General features: G+C 40.2%; 2 protein-coding genes across 5 annotated transcripts in view; both read left to right on the top strand.

Moving 5' to 3' along the window:
- Positions 1-4,896: 4,896 nt before the first annotated feature.
- On the top strand, positions 4,897-16,448 carry ptgis (prostaglandin I2 (prostacyclin) synthase). Of its 3 annotated transcripts, none has more exons than XM_077602389.1 (10): positions 4,897-5,055; positions 5,574-5,697; positions 6,968-7,054; positions 7,137-7,277; positions 8,156-8,268; positions 8,347-8,531; positions 14,795-14,963; positions 15,093-15,274; positions 15,719-15,870; positions 16,137-16,448. In XM_077602389.1, the coding sequence occupies exons 2-10, from the start codon at positions 5,681-5,683 to the stop codon at positions 16,285-16,287; spliced, it is 1,197 nt and encodes a 398-aa protein (XP_077458515.1). In that variant the 5' UTR covers positions 4,897-5,055; positions 5,574-5,680; the 3' UTR covers positions 16,288-16,448. The 3 variants fall into 3 exon arrangements, with proteins under 3 accessions (XP_077458515.1, XP_077458514.1, XP_077458516.1); XM_077602388.1 differs by having other exon boundaries at positions 6,879-7,054; XM_077602390.1 differs by lacking the exons at positions 4,897-5,055; positions 5,574-5,697 and adding an exon at positions 6,827-6,852.
- Positions 16,449-16,811: 363 nt separating this feature from the next.
- kcnb1 (potassium voltage-gated channel, Shab-related subfamily, member 1) overlaps positions 16,812-18,666 on the top strand; it is a 61,399-nt gene continuing 59,544 nt past the window's right edge. For both annotated transcript variants that reach the window (XM_077602387.1, XM_077602386.1), the window contains exon 1: positions 16,812-17,571. The gene's annotated coding sequence lies outside the window, so the exon portion shown is untranslated. The remainder of the gene's footprint in view (positions 17,572-18,666) is intronic.

Genomic DNA, 18,666 nt, shown 5'->3' with positions numbered 1-18,666 from the left:
GTTTCTGTCGATCTCTCTCATTCCCTCCTCTCTCTCATTTTCTCTCTCTCTCTCATTTCTCTCTCTCCCATTTTCTCTCTCTCTCTCCCATTTTCTCTCTCTCTCTCATTCCCTCCTCTCTCTCTCTCTCTCTCTCTCTCTCTCTCTCTCATTTTCTCTCTCTCCCATTTTCTCTCTCTCTCATTTCTCTCTCTCCCATTTTCTCTCTCTCTCTCTCTCATTTCTCTCTTTCTCCCATTTTCTCTCTCTCTCTCTCTCTCCCGTTTTCTCTCTCTCATTTCTCTCTCTCTCATTTATCTCTCTCCCATTTCTCTCTCTCCCATTTTCTCTCTCTCTTTCTCTCATTCCCTCCTCTCTCTCTCATTTTCTCTCTCATTTCTCTCTCTCCCATTTTCTCTCTCTCTCTCTCATTTCTCTCTCTCCCATTTCTCTCTCTCTCTCTCTCTCATTTCTCTCTCTCCCATTTTTCTCTCTCTCTCTCTCCCATTTTCTCTCTCTCATTTCTCTCTCTCTCATTTCTCTCTCTCCCATTTCTCTCTCTCCCATTTTCTCTCTCCCATTTTCTCTCTCTCATTTCTCTCTCATTTCCTCTCTCTCATTTCTCTCTCTCATTTTCTCTCTCTCTCATTTCTCTCTCCCATTTTCTCTCTCATTTCTCTCTCCTATTTTCTCTCTCTCATTTTCTCTCTCTCCCATTTTCTCTGTCGCTCTCATTTTCTCTCTCCCATTTTCTCTCTCATTTTCTCTCTCTCTCCCATTTTCTCCGTCGCTCTCATTTTCTCTCTCTCTCTCTCCCATTTTCTCTGCCGCTCTCATTTTCCCTCTCTCTCTCGCTCTTATTCTATCTCATTCTCTCTCATACTCTCTCTCTCTCTCATTTTCTCTCTCTCTCATTCTCTCTCTCTTATTCTATCTCATTCTCTCTCTCTCTTATTCTATCTCATTCTCTCTCATTCTCTCCCCCTCTCATTATCTCTCTCCCCGCTCTCTCTCTCTCACTCCCCTGTCTCATTGTCTCTCTCTCATCCTCTCTCTCCCCCTCTTCTCTCTCTCCCCTCTCTCATTCCCTCTCTTCCTCCTCTCTCTGTCCCTCGCTCTCCCTCGTCAAATAGTTCAAATGTATTGAGAAAAAAACACTGAAAGAACATGGAAATCAATGTAGAACACCGCCTGAAACTCCCTCCACACATTTGTATTCAACAACCTACTGCCCTACTCAAGCCTACCTAGCCATCCATGCACTGCATCCATTAAAATGACAGAAAAAGCCAAAATACACAATATGTGACAATCATTTGCCCTTTGTGAGTCATTCTAAAACGCAGTCTCTATTTGTTCACTCTTACCTAAAAGGAGTCCTGATGTGTTTGGTTAATTGAAATCACAACCAAGTACAAGTCATATGCATGCTCAGTGCAGACTTGTGCGACCATGTATAAGTCACGCTTTTTTCATAGTCTGGCTACACCTGCAACTAACACTCAACTTCCCAATTTACAATTACTATTATAGTGGCGGGCCGTCAGGGCCTTCAAGTCCTTCTCTGCTGGCCTATATCTGAATCATATATTATATTTTGTCCATCAATACTTATTAAATAATTCCAAATTGTCTGTTAGCTTCCTTTCATTGCTTTTCCCCCTGGTTGCACTGCTTCCAGATGTGTGTTTTCATATTGAAGCATTTAACCAATCACATTTCAGCCATTATTTGTTGCCAGGGTCAGAAATCTGCCTCAAAGCCTTCACAATCAGTTCTGCGGGCTCTGCTGCATTAAACAAGCGTCGATAAGACTGTTGCTTTAACCAATCAGATTTCGAGTTGGCAACACCATAATGCATTGTCGCAGGCATAGGGATACGTCATTGCCTTGTCGCCGGCGTAGGGATACGTCATCGCTTTCACCAACTATGATTAGCTACCAAACTGTATCTGGAGCTAGCTGCACAAGCAAATATATTGTTGTGTTGATTTAAAGCCATTTTCAAGACGGACTATGCCAGAAATACGACAGGACAGGTTCGACTTTCAGCATTTGCTTCGATGGCGATAGAAAAGAAGGAAGAAAGAAAGGAGAATGGATATTGTGTACAGTTAAAAATGATTTTTGGTGAGTAAAATATGGCTATATTGCTAAATAATATTTCAATTCTGATATCTGAAAAGCTCCAGTGTTTGTATTTAAGCTCCAGTGTTTGTATTTAATCACTAAATGCTACTAGGAAGTGGATTTTACCCAGTTTTTGTGCATTGATTTATTGATTATTTTTATGTGTCGCAGCTGTAGCTGCAGTCGAGGTTTTATAGCCATAAAATAGTTTTTGAGGGTTGGATTGATTCGTTGAAGGCGCTACGAGAAAATGCACAGACCGCCACTGCTATTATATTTGTTCCTCTTCAATGCATATACTCCAAATGCCATAAGTCTATTAGATGTAAGTAGCATATACTTGAAATTGTCACCATAGAAGTCAGCTGTGGTTACAGGTAAAATAAACAAAACACTGTTGTACACCTTGCTGCTGCAGTATCTAATAAAGCAGTCCCATAGTCTTGTCGTTCATATGGGCCAATGTCGGCCATCTCTCGGGGTTCCTTGGCAATTACTTGCATCGTCTGGCCTATTGCAGTACCACTGCTCCAAGATCATAAACTCTGTGTCTCATCCTAATATCCTGCCATCACAGTGCCTTTTAAAACAATCTCTTTCATACGAGCACCTCAAAACGCCTGCCCGTTATCGACATAATCAAATAAAAATTTGCCATCAAAGTCAACTTGACAATGCCTTTCATGAATTGTGTATTATCACCACGTCCTAAAAATGTTCCAAACAGTTTCTTTACTGACCACGACACATGGAGCATATATCCTTAATTATTGGTATCATGACACTTTATTTCCTCTGACAAGTCTTTAAAAAGGATCCTCTTGGCATGTTGCTTCTTAGTTTTGCAAGGCCTCGAGAAACAGTAGGAAGGTTTTTTTAATTCATTCATTTTCCGAACCGCTGACCCTCACAAGGGTCGTGGGGGGGGGGGGGGGGGGGGGGGTGCCTGAGCCTATCCCAGCTAATCATGGGCACAAAACAAGGGACACCCTGAATTGATGGCCAGCAAATCGCAGAGCACAAGGAGACAGACAACCATTCACGCTCACACTCATACATAGGGGTAATTTAGAGGGTTCAACCAGCCTAGCCTGCATCTTTTGGGTTGCGGTAGGAAACTGGAGTACCTGGAGAACCCGGAGAAAATCCACACAAGCCCGGCGAGAATATGCAGACTACACAGTGTGTGGTGTTTGTGGAAAAATACACTTCTGCAGTGTATCTCTAAAAGGAATCATCAATCTGGCAAGCTGTTTTTTTTAAAAAATATATTGGTTCTCCTTATTTGAATTAAAGGTGAAGTGTAGCATATCCCAGATGAGTTTGTGTGAAAAGTGGGTACATCCTGGATTGGTCATCAGTAGAGCAAAAAGAAACCATACACTTCACCATTTAAAAAGATGAACTACATTAAAATGTACATATGAAATAATTTTTGATCATTAAATACAATTTTAAATGGTATAATTTATAAAGAATGAAGGCTCCAGCACCCCGATATGCTCGATATGCAAAATGAATCAATGAATGCCCACCATTTTTTCCAATTGCCATTAAAAAAAAATAAAAGAATAAAATTTGCATATAAATGGTTGGTTATTGTGTCTTGTACTGTAATATGTAACACTGTAAACTGTACTATTACTTATGGCAGCCATGAACTAAACTTCTGTAGTGTTGCAAGCTTTGTTTGCTGTTCAAGTAATGTATTTAAAATATAATAACATTAATGATAACAACAACAATAATAACATTAATAATAATAATAATACAAATAATAATAATGATAATGATAATAATAATAATGGTAATTTTAAAAACAACAACAAAAACAAAACTGATTTTGAAGTGCGTTACTACCCTCTGCTGGTGCAGTGTACAGTATACAACAAGAACCATTGTGTGGACAGAACTGCAATTAAACCTTAATTAATTTACCGGCAGCATCATTTAAACAGATATTGTCGTTTAAAATGATGTTATCAAATACTATTACTCACTCTCACTATGCATGGAAGGTGAGTAGAAACAAAAACAACCTTCCTTGGATACAGTTTAGAATTGGCTAAGATTCCCTGAGGGGCCATTCAGTGTGTCATCAAGTATTTACTTCCTTCTCATCTACACTGTGAATTCCTAAATATAGTCCGTTTCACTACGTTATTGGCTTGCGTCACAGAATCTTATGAATGACATTACCCTGGAAATATGCATGTCCCAACATCTACCCTTGTGAGCGTATAACATGATACTATTCATGATGATGGTGATGTCTGTACACACGGGAAAAATGACCTTAAAAGCATGGAAAATTCTAATATAACATAAGAGAAGATAAACACTGGTAATATTTGTTGAAAGAAGTAAACATTGATCAGATGGCCCTAAATTTATCAATTCATTTTCCGAACCGCTTATCTTCACAAGGATCATGGGGGTGCTGGAGCCTACCCCAGCTAACTATGGGCACCAGGTGCGAGACACCCTTCACACTCATACTTAGGGGCAATTGAGAGTGTTCAACCAGCCTACCATGCATGTTTTTGGGATGTCAGGTGAAACCGGAGGACCTGGAAAAAAACCACGCAAGACCGGGAGAACATGCAAACTCCACACAGTGAGGGCCAACTGCATTTGAACCCCATAACTTTATGTATTGATTTATTTATTTATTCATCAGTCATTCTACTGTGTCACCTTTTTGGAGTTTGTCGGTGGTTTACTGTCATTGTGTAAGACTTGTCTCTGTCATCAGCCACACCTTTCCACACCCTCTGACGAGAAAGAAACACAGCTTGAGAACATATATATTTCAGTTGCCTCTGACTATGGAGTAAAGTATCCCTGAGGAAGGACAAGTATCACTTGACAGAAATGTTATGGGTGCCATTCACACTTTTTTTATGTGTATTCATAACAATTCTCTTTTACTACCGTCGCTGCAGGTAGGTCATTCATTCTTAAACATACTTTTTACTGTACATTCTCTTGCTAATTTCCTGAAACAGGTTACAACATGTTGTAGGACAGGACAAATGATTAATGGGTGTAGAGAGCATATTGTTGTGCGTAGCTGCCAAGCAAGTGAAAATCTGATTTGGATTTAGGTTAGGTTAGAACTTTATTTCATCCCGTATGCGGGAAATTTCTTGGTTTTAGTAGCAAGACAGACACAAGACATTATAGGGGGTAGACATTTGAGGGGGAGAAACAGGACTAATCATATTTGACATGAGCAAAAGTGCAGGTGGGTGGCCAGCCAACAGTTGAAAGCATTTGATGCAATTCTGCGAAACAAATTACCTTTGTTTTCAAAGTTACACCAACAATTTTGTTGGTTGGACAATCAACATAAAATCAGTACCTGTATTTAAATCTATTTGTTGAACTTTGTGGAAATATACACTTCCAATTTTTCTCATACACGATTCCATTTCTCCTGTCTTTCTCTCGCTTGAGACAGGCGGATTAATGAGCCTCCTTTGGACAAAGGTCTCATCCCATGGCTGGGACACGCACTCGCATTCCAAAAGGACCTCGCAAAGTTTTTTTCACGGATGAAAGAGAAGCATGGGGATGTGTTTACGGTAACTTCCTCTATTCATCGAGTCTCAGGCTTGCAAAACCCGGGTTATTACAGGACCAGGAAAACAAATTAATCTTGCTATAACAAAGACATCCTAATTACATTTTAGTATTTTTGTGACTGAACAATGAATATGTTTCAGAGCAGACTGCAGATTAAGCACAATTAATTAATTCAATTTGCCATCCCAAAAAATTAAAACAATACAAAGCAAGACTTTCCTTTCCACGTACTAGCATCATAATCAACAATAAAACACTGAATCATATTAGGCCATATCAAAAGAAAGTGTTAATTAAAACATTCATTATTGTAAGAGGCTGTAAAAAACTTTTCACTGTGTGAACTATGGACATTAGCACTGCAAAGGAGTATTTTTTAAAACCAAACTTAAATAACATTCATTCATTTTCTGAACCGCTTATCCTTACGACTATTGAAGGGGTTGGAGTGGGGGATTAGTGGGGGTACTGAGCCTACCCCACCTAACTACGGACAGCACAAGTAGACGGACAACCATCTACGCTCACACTCACGCCAAGGGGCAATTTAGAATGTTCATCCGGCCTACCGTGCATGTTTTGGGGATGTGGGAGGAAACCGGAGTACACGGAGAAAACTCATGCAAGCGCGGGGAGCACATACAAAGTCCACACAGTGAGGACCAACCTGGGATCAAACCCTTGTGAAACAAAATGTCATGAAAAAATAAATGCAACAGCATTGCACTGAAATACTAGAGAACTGTCATTAAAAAAAACATCGGCATCACACTTATTTTTTATTGTTAAAAGTACTTGACTTAAAAACTGTACGCAAATTAAGAAAAATATATATCAGCGTTTGAAAAATACCCCCCGCGAACCTTGTGAGGATAAAGCGGTTTAAAAAATGAGATGAGATCTTTAACAACGACTTAAAAAAGAAAAACCTTTCCAACCCTCCTATTAAAAATAAAAAAATAAAAAAATAAAAAATATGTATATAATAAGCAGTGAAAGGGCAGTCTATTCCTTTGAGAGACTTTAATACTGAGTGTGCTGTTAAATTCCACACCCACTGAACACAACTCAAAGCACAATAGTGGATTCCATGTTGAATAACTGTTTGTTTGTATTAAGATCCTTCTCGTAAGAAGAATCAATATGAAAGAAATGTGAGTCAATGAAAATATGCTTTCAGGTGTGTCTTGCGGGCCAATACGTGACCGTGCTGCTAGATCCGCACTCTTTTGATGAAGTGTTAAACGATGATATCCATCTGGATTTCAGCCACAGCAGACAGCAGCTGGTAAAACGAGTTTTCGGCTTGCAGCTCCTAGGCATGGAGCCCACCGCAGAGAGGACATTTATGGAAGCGTAGGCACTAATTCACTCAATAGGAATGACATAGTACTTGTAATCACAATGAGTCACGTTTGGTTTAATGTTTTGCCTGCAGACATTTTCGAGGTGTCTTTCTGTTTGAGATGGATCATTTAATCAGCACTCACCTTCAGGAGATCATCTTACAAGATCTTTTGGGCCAATCAGAATGGAGACAAGAAGGACTCTTCAGCCTATGTTACAGACTCCTGTTCAGGTACCCTCACCTCTAATAAATAAAGACTGAATGACCGTAGAACCTAACCCTGTTGGAATCCTTAATTGCTCAAATCTTAATTTAAGCAATAGATTTTTAAATACAAGGAGAGTATTGACCAACAGACAATACAAAAATATTGACAGGGATACTGTTTATTATTGCCAGAAAAAAAAGTATATGGTAAAATTGAATGGTGAAAGATGATTAACGATAAGAGAGTGTTCTCATCTCATCTCATCTCATTTTCTGAACCCGTTTAACCTCACTAGGGTCGCGGGGGGTGCTGAAGCCTATCCCAGCTGACCAGCGGGCCAGAGGCAGGGGACACCATGAATTGGTGGCCAGCCAATCGCAGGGCACAAGGAGAAAAACAACTTATGCTCACACTCATACTTAGGGGCAATTCAGTGTCCAATCATCCAACCATGCATGTCTTTGGAATGTGGGAGGAAACCGGAGTACCCAGAGAAAACCCACACAGATCATGCAAACACCACCCAGAAGAACCAACCTGGATTCAAACCCAGGACTCCAAAACTATGAGGCCGATGCGCTAACCACTAAACCGCCGGGGCGCCCCAACTTTTAATTGCTTCAGTTATATGAGGTTGAAAAAGTAATATCAATAAAGTCAAGCTCACGTAAAATTGAAAACACTTTGTGTAACTAGTACCCTAAATGCTAATAGTTTAATACTAGTACGACTATGAATATTTGGACATTGCTATATTTTACATATTGTATTGAGCAGCTTAAAATGTGCACCATTTTTAGATGCTGCCAATTTCATTTCTTTTTCTGTGGTTACCTTTTACTTGAGGACAAAACAGGCCAACTCACACTTAATGTGTTGCTGTGTCTGTTGTTGTGCACAGAGCCAGCTATCTCACCCTGTTTGAGAGCACAAAGAACGTTGCTGCAGTCTACAAAGAATTCCGCAACTTTGACCATCTTCTTACTAAACTGGCTCGCCGTTCACTTAAAGGAGGTGAGCTTCACAAAAACCCATTACTAGTTGAATCGTCTAACGTTGTAGCAGTGTTTTGACGTTGAATGTGTGTGACAGAGGAGAGCCAGAAAGTGCACTTGTCACGGGAGCGACTGTGGGAACTGCTGTCATTGAACAACAAGCACAGTGGAAACTCCAGTTGGAAATCCTGGCAGCGCAGCTACCAGTGCTTCCTCCAGGAACATGGAGTGGATGCTGAGATGCAGAAGAAGGCTCTTTTGCTGCAGCTGTGGACAACACAGGTAAATTTTTGGGATATTTTTTTATTTATTTGACCAAATATAAACCCAAATGAGCAATGCACTCCTATTTATATCCCACTTTGTGACATAGAAAATGAGACTAACATGAATTTTGTCAAAAAGGTTTAACTTTTCATTATAAACTCTAACCTAGAAGTGCAAGTTTAAACAAAAAATGAAAATGATGTAATCGCAAAAGTGTGAAAAAAGAGATTTGATTTTGTTCACAATCAACCAAACACATGCTCACTCTTGGGAATCAGCAGTCAGCATAGACCTGGTACTATTTAAAGTGAATCAAATTTACTATTTTAGTTGTTGTAGATTCTTTTCTTCACTCATCTTCCATACCGCCCATCCTCGAAAGGGGTGCGAGGGTTGCTGGAGCCTGACTCAGTTGTCGCCGGGCGAAAGGCAGACGACAGCCTAGACTGGTCGCCGGTCAGTCGTAGGGCACACAGAGAGACAGACAACCACTCACTCTCACAATCACACTGCCACCGAGTGGGAATCGAACCCAGACTGCCCACACTAAAGTCAGGTGTTGGGTGGGCGCAGTCGATTTCCCTCCTTACATTTTACCAGGTTGTGTTGCGCAATTAGTCTGATGAAGCCACGATTATGGCCATCTTTCCAAATCCAAAGGGAAAGCACATACCTCAAGTTACAGCCTACTTACAATAAAGTAGGTTCTTTGAGAAGGAACTGGTTCTTTGGATTGTATTTATTTCCCTGGACATGGGACCCTTGTTTAGATGGAATGAAATATGAACAATTGTAAAAAGCGCTGATTGTTCCCCTACGAAGGGAAAACTGAGGGCAGCCTATCGGTGGAGTGGTTAGCACATCAGCATCATAGTTCTGGTGTCGAGGGTTCGATCCCAGGTTGATTCTCACTGTGTGGAGTTTTCATGTTCTCCCCGGGCTTGCGTGGGTTTGCTCCAGTTACTGCGGCTACCTACTAAGTCCCACATGCAGGGTAGGCTGGTTGAACACTCTAAATTGCCCCTAGATATGAGTATGAGCGTGAATGGTTGTCCGTCTCCTTGTGCCCTGCAATTGGCTGGCCACCAATTGAGGATGCCCCCCGTTGCTTATAGTGTCTTGGGATAGGCTCCAGCACCCCCTGCGAACCTTGTGAGGAGAAGTAGTTCGGGAAATGAATGAATGGACACACTGATTGTGACAACTGTGTTGCCTTCCATTTAAAATGGATTTAAATCCGACTGAATACATCCAAATAGTAAATTGTGCACACTTGAGTAATCTCAGTCTTTTTTTTAAAGACCATAAAAAGTTAAAAAATGTTGTTCCATAGCTTCTCTATTTCATTTACATTGCAAAACTGGGGTGTGTAGATGCTTTACATAACTTTAAAATGGTGAAGTACATATGCAAACCACTGGCGCAACATGTTGCAAAATTCATACTGATATGATATTTTTATGGCCACATTTGCCTGTGGGACATTGATGCAAAATACTGTTAGCTTTTGATTGTGACAGTGAATGGTTGTATGTCTCTTTGTGTCTTGTAATTGCCTAGCAACCAGTTTATTGTGTATCCTGCTTCTTTTTCTAATTTAGCTGGGACAGGCTGCAGCACCCCCACAACCCTAGCAAAGATAAAATGAATAATTTAATTTTGCTTGTTCCAACTCAGAGACTAAAAGATACATTTTCTAAAAGGGAAAGACAGTGTTTAAAAAAAGGTGGGCATTCACAGTTTTATAGTATTTTTGTGTCTGTCCCTAGCGGATTAAAAGACAATTAAATTGTCAGGTCTGGGTTAGGGTTAGGTGCTTAAAATCAAATACCAAACAAGTTTAAAGATTTTAAAAGACATAGAGGCAAATTAATCTGCCTATAGATCGTCTTTGCAATGTTGATGTTGCATACCTGTCAACCTCTGCCGATAACTGCCCTTATAAATCATTATGATTCCCCTTACAAACCCCCAAAAAACCTTACAAACACTGTACGAGTCGTACGGTGTTTGTAAGGTTTTTGGGGGGTTGGGAATGTGGGAGGAAACCAGAGTACCTGGAGGAAACCCACGCAGGCCTGGGGAGAACATGCAAACTCCACATAGGTGGACTGACCTGGACTTGAAACCAGGACCCCATAGCTGTGAGGCCCACGCGCTAACCACTCACCCACTGGACCGCCTCAATGCAAGGCTAATTTTAAAAAAAATCAAGCTAAATCATGAACGAGTGGTTAGCACGTCGGCCTCACAGTTCTAGGGTCAAGGGTTTGATCCCAGGTCACTTCTCACTGTCTGGAGTTTGCATGTTCTCCCTGAAATTGAGTGGGTTTTCTAAGGGTACTCCGCTTTCCTCCCACATTGCCAAAACATGCAGCGTAGGCTGGTTGAACACTCTAACTTGCCTATATGTTTGAGTGTAAGGGTGTATGGTTGTCTGTCTTATTGTGCCCTGCAATACACTCGCCACCATATCAGGGCACCTCCCGCGACCCTTGTGAGGATAAGTGGTTCAGAAAATGAATGAATACATTAATCCTTGATTGACACATGCCACACCCAAATAGCTTGTAAGAGTCCTATTATATTTAGCAAACAAAGGAAAAGATTCCCGGGTGGCAGTTTGTGTAAGAACATGCCTGGACTTGTACATTTGACGTAATACTGTTGTTTTTGACCGTGAAAAACTCTTGTCTTCTTTCTAGAGCACACACATTTATATTAACTGTCATCTATGATTTTCCCCTAACATTTAACACACTTGATACTTTTTGCTGAATTTTCTTATGTATGTCAATACTTATTAGTATATGCCTTGGCTAGCAACCATTGTGAGGATAAGCTGTTCAGAAAATTAATGAATATTCCTATGTATTCAAGTAATATTTAAAAATATGACTAATAGTGCCAGTTTTTTTCTGTTATAGACTAATTCACAGCGTTTTACTCATTAGTAATATGTACTGTTCCCATCAGTATCTTTAAACACTGCAAGGGAGGACAAAGTGATTTACATTACGAGTGGAATGCTTTACTGCTTACTAAACTACCGGCAGGGGGCAGTACTAATCTTATATTGTGCTGACTTCTGGTGGTGCAGAACATCACACATGTTTGAAACCCCATTGGGACAATGACGTTTTGCAGTGTGAGAAGAGACCCTCAGAAGTCACTTGCAGATTATGGAGCACTGTCATGATCTCTAGAGTAGATATTTAAAGAAAATAGACTGTAGTATTAATTATCTCCATGTTTGTTGGGTTTGTGTTTTAATTTCCGAGCACACTACCTGGGTGGAAAGTGGCGCAGTCCTCACGGACAGTACACTTAGTGGCTAAAAGGTGTCTTGAAATTTGTCACATGGAAGCAGAAGGAAATAAGTGTGCACAGTGCTTGAAAAGCTGAATAGTTGTGTTGTAATAAGGGTGATCTTAACCGTTGTACAATCAATCAAAAAACAGTAAGCGCTGAAGTAAATTCATCCCTGGTGTCAGGGAGATATTTTCAGGCCAGGGGTCAGACATTTAATCAGGCACCACAGTGCACTGCCACCCCCCCCCCCCCCCCCCCCCCACACACACACATGCACATTGTGTTTTTTGCAAACTCTTAGTAAATTTGCTCTTCAATATAAACATAATAGACACTACAAAATCATCATTCTCCTAAATGTCATTATTCAGACATAGGTACCAAAACACACACTACAGGGATTCACAATCATTGGAAAGCACGTTTTATTCCTACAGTGATAAATTATTTAGGAACATGAGTTTTTATCGTGATCATAAATATTTCAGTGCAGAACACAAGCAGTCTAGGTCCGTGCTTCTCCAGCTTTTTTTGGCAAAAGACCACACAAAAACATGTGAATTACTATTTATGAGCAATAAGGAAAAAAACACATTGAGACTCAGGAGTTATGTAAACTGAAAATGTATATATAATATACACATAATTTCTCATCTCATTTTCTGAACCGCTTTATCCTCACTAGGTTTGCGGGGGGTGCTGGAGCCTATCCCAGTTGAATTCGACAATCAATTAATCAGGCCCGCGCTATTGTCTAAAAACAATAAATTGGACTCAGGATCGATAGATACTGGCCCTTGATACATAGCTACCAAGTTTCAAGACAATCAGTTCAGAAATTATGTGGGGGTAAGACTTCAAAGTTTGTGTCCACAAGAACAAAGACAAACTGAGCGATGACTTTAACTACGATAACTACAGGTCCTGAGAATATAGTATTATCCAATTTCATGACTCCCAATTTTTATCTGTAAATGGGGCAGTTAATGACCTTATCTTGTTTTTAAAAAAAAGTCTACGTTGGCAGTCATACCATGAAAAATAAAACAAGCCTTTTGCTGTTACACTCCTCTTCCCACTTGAATTCCTCTTGTCTCACTGCTGGTGGAATCAGGTGGCCATCACTTGAGGCTGTAAAAGCAGGGGGGGACAAAATCTCTGCAACTTGTGGCCATTGGGATTGGCTGTCAATGCTAAGGTGTGCAGAGGTAAAAAGGAACAGCTCTGTTAACCCTGAGCTATTACTACTTGACAGAATCAGATGTCTCCACTCCAGAAGTTGTCAGCAGTATAAGATCAGTCTCATTACTCCATTAGGTTCTCTTGCGTTATCCTTCCAAAGTTTTTTTTTATAGGAAACGATACGTTAACAAGGATATTTCTGTTCTGTTTTAACTTACTTTGTGGAATTAATAACATCCCAATTTGTTTGCTCAGAAATGAATGTGTTACATACACACTCATAATCGTATGAAGTTGGAACATTATTCAATCATCTACTTTCAACACCAGCCTATCCCAGCTGGCTTTTGTTCAAAGGGCAGACTCCACCTGAGAGTGGTCGTCAGTCAGTCTTAGGGTGCACATAGAGACAGACAACCATTCACACTCACAATCACACCGACACTGAGTGGGAATCAATCCCACATTGCTTGCAACGAAGCCAGGCATGTGAACCACTACACCAACAGGTGGCTGTTGGAAAATAATATAAAACAATTACAAAACCCTAATACCATGCTTTAGAAATAATTTACAAACAATATTGTATTCAATACACGAAAAATGTTAATTGTTCAAACTGATAAGTATTGTGGCCTTATTATCATGGTTTTTCTTCTGTTATTGTAGTGTGAGAAATCTTTCTCTTTTTTGAGTTTGTCGGTCTGATAGAAGACTGGAAATATGGAAAAATGTGCTGAATGATGTTTCAGAAATTAAATATTATAAATTTACTTAGTTTTTCCCAAAGTGATATACAAAATACACAATAATTGTATTAAAGCGTAGTACTGGAATTAATCAGGATCAAAACGAATTGTGCCCTCTTACTCGGGATATCAATCGGAACAGAGGATGTGAGGCAATACACATCCTTATTATCTGAGATTAGCTAATGAAACAGCTACTGTATACTGATTTCATCATAGTAAGATCTAATATTTGATAGCGGTAACAAAAACTTTGATATCAAGTTTAATGAATGATCTTGCCTCTACTAAGGCAAACAGGTTAGCCAGTTTGCCTCTGGCACTAGATTAGTATAACCTTAAAACATAAGTATTTGTAGTATTTTTTTGAGTCTGTTCACACAGTTTTATCCATTGAAGGCACCAGACCAGTTATATTTTTGGATTTGGAAAGAGAAAGAACCACAGACCCCCAGATAAACTCTTTGGGTACCTCGCTACAGGCACACAGCTTTACAATTTTGAATGTCTGCAGATTCTTGATTATATCATAAAGTTGTATGGCTGTTTGCAGTTGGGTAACGCTTACGGTAACCACCAAAAGAATCAATGACACAATGGGGGAAAACTGAGTTTGTCAAATCATGCTCACTTACAATGATTGTTAGTAATATTGTTACGATCAGGCCGCGTCGTCGTGGCGCGATCGGGAATCTATTAGGACCCAGGCGCGGGAAGCCGGAGGGGAATCGAGGCAGTTAGCTTCAAACAACATCTTTTAATAAATCAACAGGGATCTACAAATCAACAATGGCTTGGAAACAAAACGGCAGCATGCTGCGCGCATGCATGAACAGAAGTAATGATCCGACAATGGTACTATGACTCATTGAGCTTTAAATACCAAAACAGGAAGCAATCAGCAGATTGACCGCAGCTGCTCTCTGACGGCACGTCAGGAGGGACAAACAGGCCGCTCCTGACAAATATATGATTAGTTAATGACCATTTTAAGGTTTGTGAAATGTACCGCTAACATTGTCTTTTATTTTTCAGTGCAATGCTGGACCAGCAGCTTTTTGGCTTCTTGGGTTCCTTCTCACTCATCCTAAGGCTATGGAGGAGGTCCAGTCAGAAATAAAAGGCCTTTCTCTAGAAGACAGCTCCTACCAACACTTACCTACCATGACTAAAATTAAGAAGACATGCTATACACCTGTCCTAGGTACGTGAGAGTGCCATCCAATTCCTCCTGAATGGAAAATAAAATTTCTTAAATTGCAAAAGAAGATTCAGCTTCACACTATTTAATATTATATTATTTAAGTCAACTAACTGTCTCATGATCTTACAGACAGTGTCCTGAAAGAGACGCTGCGACTCACCGCTGCTGCGATGATAAGCAGAGATGTGGTTCGAGATAAGGTCCTGCACATGGCCAACGGGCAAAAGTACTGCCTCAGACGGGGGGATAAAGTGTGTTTGTTTCCCTTCCTGAGCCCTCAAATGGACCCACAGATACACCAAGAACCACATGTAATGTGTGCTAAGACAATACATTACATTAAGAAAAGTAACGTCATGCTTGAAACAAATTTGATGGCCTAGGACTACTTAGTGACTTAACTGGGTGTAAATGCCCCTTGCATACGATTACATACCTGTATTTATCTCAGTTTGTCAAAGTAGAAAAGTTACTGATAGTAATAAAAGCCATCCATACATTCATTCATCTTCATTCTTTATTTATACTTCGTTTTATTAAGTTCAAGGGTAAAGGATGGGCAATAAATATAATCATAACATAAAATATTTTATTTATTGTGCATGCAAATACTGGGAAAAATAATGTCATTTCAGGTAAATCATTGTAATTAAAAAAAATGAAAGTGAAAGAATTTCATTATACATTAAAATATTTCACTTCTACTACTGCTACTAATAATAACAATATCATTTCTGTTATCATCTCTGTGACAGGCCTTCAAGTATGATCGCTTCTTAAATGAAGACCTGACAGCTCGGCGTGATTTCTACAAGGATGGCAGAAAACTGAAGTACTTTACAATGCCCTGGGGTGCCGGGAGCAACGTCTGCGTGGGGAAAGACTTTGCAGTGACAATTATTAAAAAGTGAGTGTTTTCAGATTCCTATCTTTCTGTCATGTACATACAGCATATAAAGAAGGGGAAGGATGTTCGTATGCAGTATCATCTGATTTAAGAGTTCACAATCATTTTCTTATTTAGTTCCTCAGTTTCACTTTAATCCAGTTTTCTGCTTCAAATATTTAGGACAGAAGATGTTAAGTAATCGTTTCGAGTCACATAATATAATTTATCAAAGCAGATTGAACCCAAAAGCGCATGTGTCTGATTTTTATACTTTTCTTACCCAGATTTGTGATCTTGATACTGACCCATGTGGACTTCAAAATGTGTGACCCGGGAGCTCAACTGCCACCCATCAATCCGACCCGTTACGGTTTTGGGATTCTCCAGCCTGATGGAGATGTACCAGTCTATTACAGACGGAAAAGAATAACTTAAACTTAATTTAATCAACGTGTATTTTATTTGTGTATTTTTTAATTTATTCTTCAATTATTTTTGTACATTGATTTTGTGTTTTATATTGCATCATGGTTGAATTTGAAGGCATGTTTGACCTATTATTGACTTACTATGTAAAAAAAACCCACAATATTTTATAAAAATTAATTGATTCTCTATAACAAGTCTATTTCTCACACAACATCACCACATTCAGAGAAATTATGTTTCCACCTTCTACTGTGGGGTGGCCCGCCGGGTGAATGGTTAGCACGTCGGCCTCACAGTGGGAGAACTGGGTTCAAATCCAGCTCGGTCCACCTGTGTGGAGTTTGAATAATCTTCCCGGGCCTGCGTGGGTTTTCTCTAGGTATTCCAGTTTCCTCCCACATTCCAAAGACATGCATGGTAGGCTGATTGGACACTCTAAATTGCCCCTAGGTATGAGTGTGTGCGTGAATGGTTGTTTTTCTCCTTGTGCCTTGCGATTGGCTGGCCACCAATTCAGGGTGGCCCCCACCTCTGGCCCAAAGTCAGCTGGGATAGGCTCCAGCACCCCCTGCGGCCCTACTGAGGATAAAGGGGTTGAGAAAATGAGATGAGAGATGAGATTCTATTGTGTTAAAATGTTTAAATCAATTTCCAACATGATCCTTGTGCATATAGCTAATGCAATTAAACCATATTTCCATCATTTTAACACACATTCTTTATACGTTCAATTAAGTGTTTGAATTGGTGATTTATTAGATAGATTAGAAATCTTTCTAATTTTTCCATTAGTTTAAATGTGCGATATAGAAAAAGGACAAACTTGACAGGACGATATTTGAAGTCGAAATTACATATCATAAACGTCACATTACAAAATCGTGCTTATTTCTTGCGGACTTCCGTTGCACACCAATCTGTGGTGCGTTTGGGTGTCAGGCTGAGGCTCTGAAAGAGTTAACACCGATGTGTTGTGGCGCGGCGCAGCTTGGTGGAGAAGACCTCCTCCTACTCCTTCTCCTCTTCCTGCTCCTGCTGCGACGGACTGGGATCACCGGTCCGGTACCGGATGACCACCCTTTTGGTACTTGTTGATCTCGGAGCCGGACTGTGCTGTGGGGCAAGGAATGCGGCCGAGTGACGCGTGTGGAACTCGCTAGACGTGATTGACATGTCGGAGGCTGAGGAGGGCGGGAATGGATGGCAACACAGCCCGGCTCGACTAGACCTTTGATTTTGGGAATCATCTCCATCTCTTCTGGAGCCCAACGACTACAGCAACTCACCACGGTACTGCCATCATTAAGTGTATTACTATGTTTTTATCACCATTTTATATAAACAGCCGCCCTGGTTGCCTGGTCGATGCGCCAAATGGAGTAGAAATGCATCAGAGACTATACGGATCCATACCGTTTTGACCATTTGACTGTACAAAACGTAACCATTCAACATGGGTGGATAATTATATTGCAAGCTTCTATTCCGTTACATGAAACGGGAAAGAGAGGGCTGCTTTAAAAAAATCATTTGTGCTCCTTAGCGAGTACACATTCGCAAAACACTTTGCTGGAGCCTGTAGTAGCTTGTCATACGTGAGATAATGAAGTGTGTGAAAGTTATGTGACTGTGACGGAAGATCGCTTTTGTAGGCCATAAGCTATATTAGTTTCTTGAAACAAGTAAAAAAACGGACATTTAAAAGCAAATCACGGCTGGCCCCATGAGGGAAACAGAAACAACACTTTGGGTGAACCAAACATGATAAAACCGCCGTGTGGAGTTTCAGCACTGGACAGTTCCACTGAACGCCCATACCCACCCATTTTGAGAACGATCTAATGACTACTAAACAATTAAAAGAGGAAACATCATGACAAATTGAGCTGCTTTTCGCCCAGGACTGTCATCCATGGAACACATTTAGGAGATTTATTATAGCGGATTATATTATTTTTCCCTTAGGCACACATTTGATGGTGCGTCAAATTGATGTACGATTGAGGAGAGCAGGTGTATTTACCCAAGATGACGTTCTGTGTCTACACCTGCACAATTTAATGGCATCCATTATGAGAAATGTATCAGTCTTTCTGGCTTGACTGAGATGATAACTTGGCCCATATTGACACCAATTTCACAATCTGACAACAATGAGTGTGATTTTCAATGGCATGTCAATAGAAAAAAACATTGCATTATAACGATCTGTGTTGAATATACAGTTCTCATTTTTTGCTCTATCGTAGTGGATGAATCCTTAACTCCAGACTTGTTGGATTAATTCAAGGCTAATTAGGTGAACCAATGACAAAACAAATGTGAACAGGGTGAACAGTATCAATGGGATCTTTGAGTCACTTGGCTGAGCAGGTGGGGTGAATA

This window comes from Stigmatopora argus, chromosome 6 (genome assembly GCF_051989625.1).
Source record: "Stigmatopora argus isolate UIUO_Sarg chromosome 6, RoL_Sarg_1.0, whole genome shotgun sequence".
Taxonomy (NCBI): domain Eukaryota; kingdom Metazoa; phylum Chordata; class Actinopteri; order Syngnathiformes; family Syngnathidae; genus Stigmatopora; species Stigmatopora argus.
This window is presented reverse-complemented; position numbering and strand designations above follow the sequence as displayed.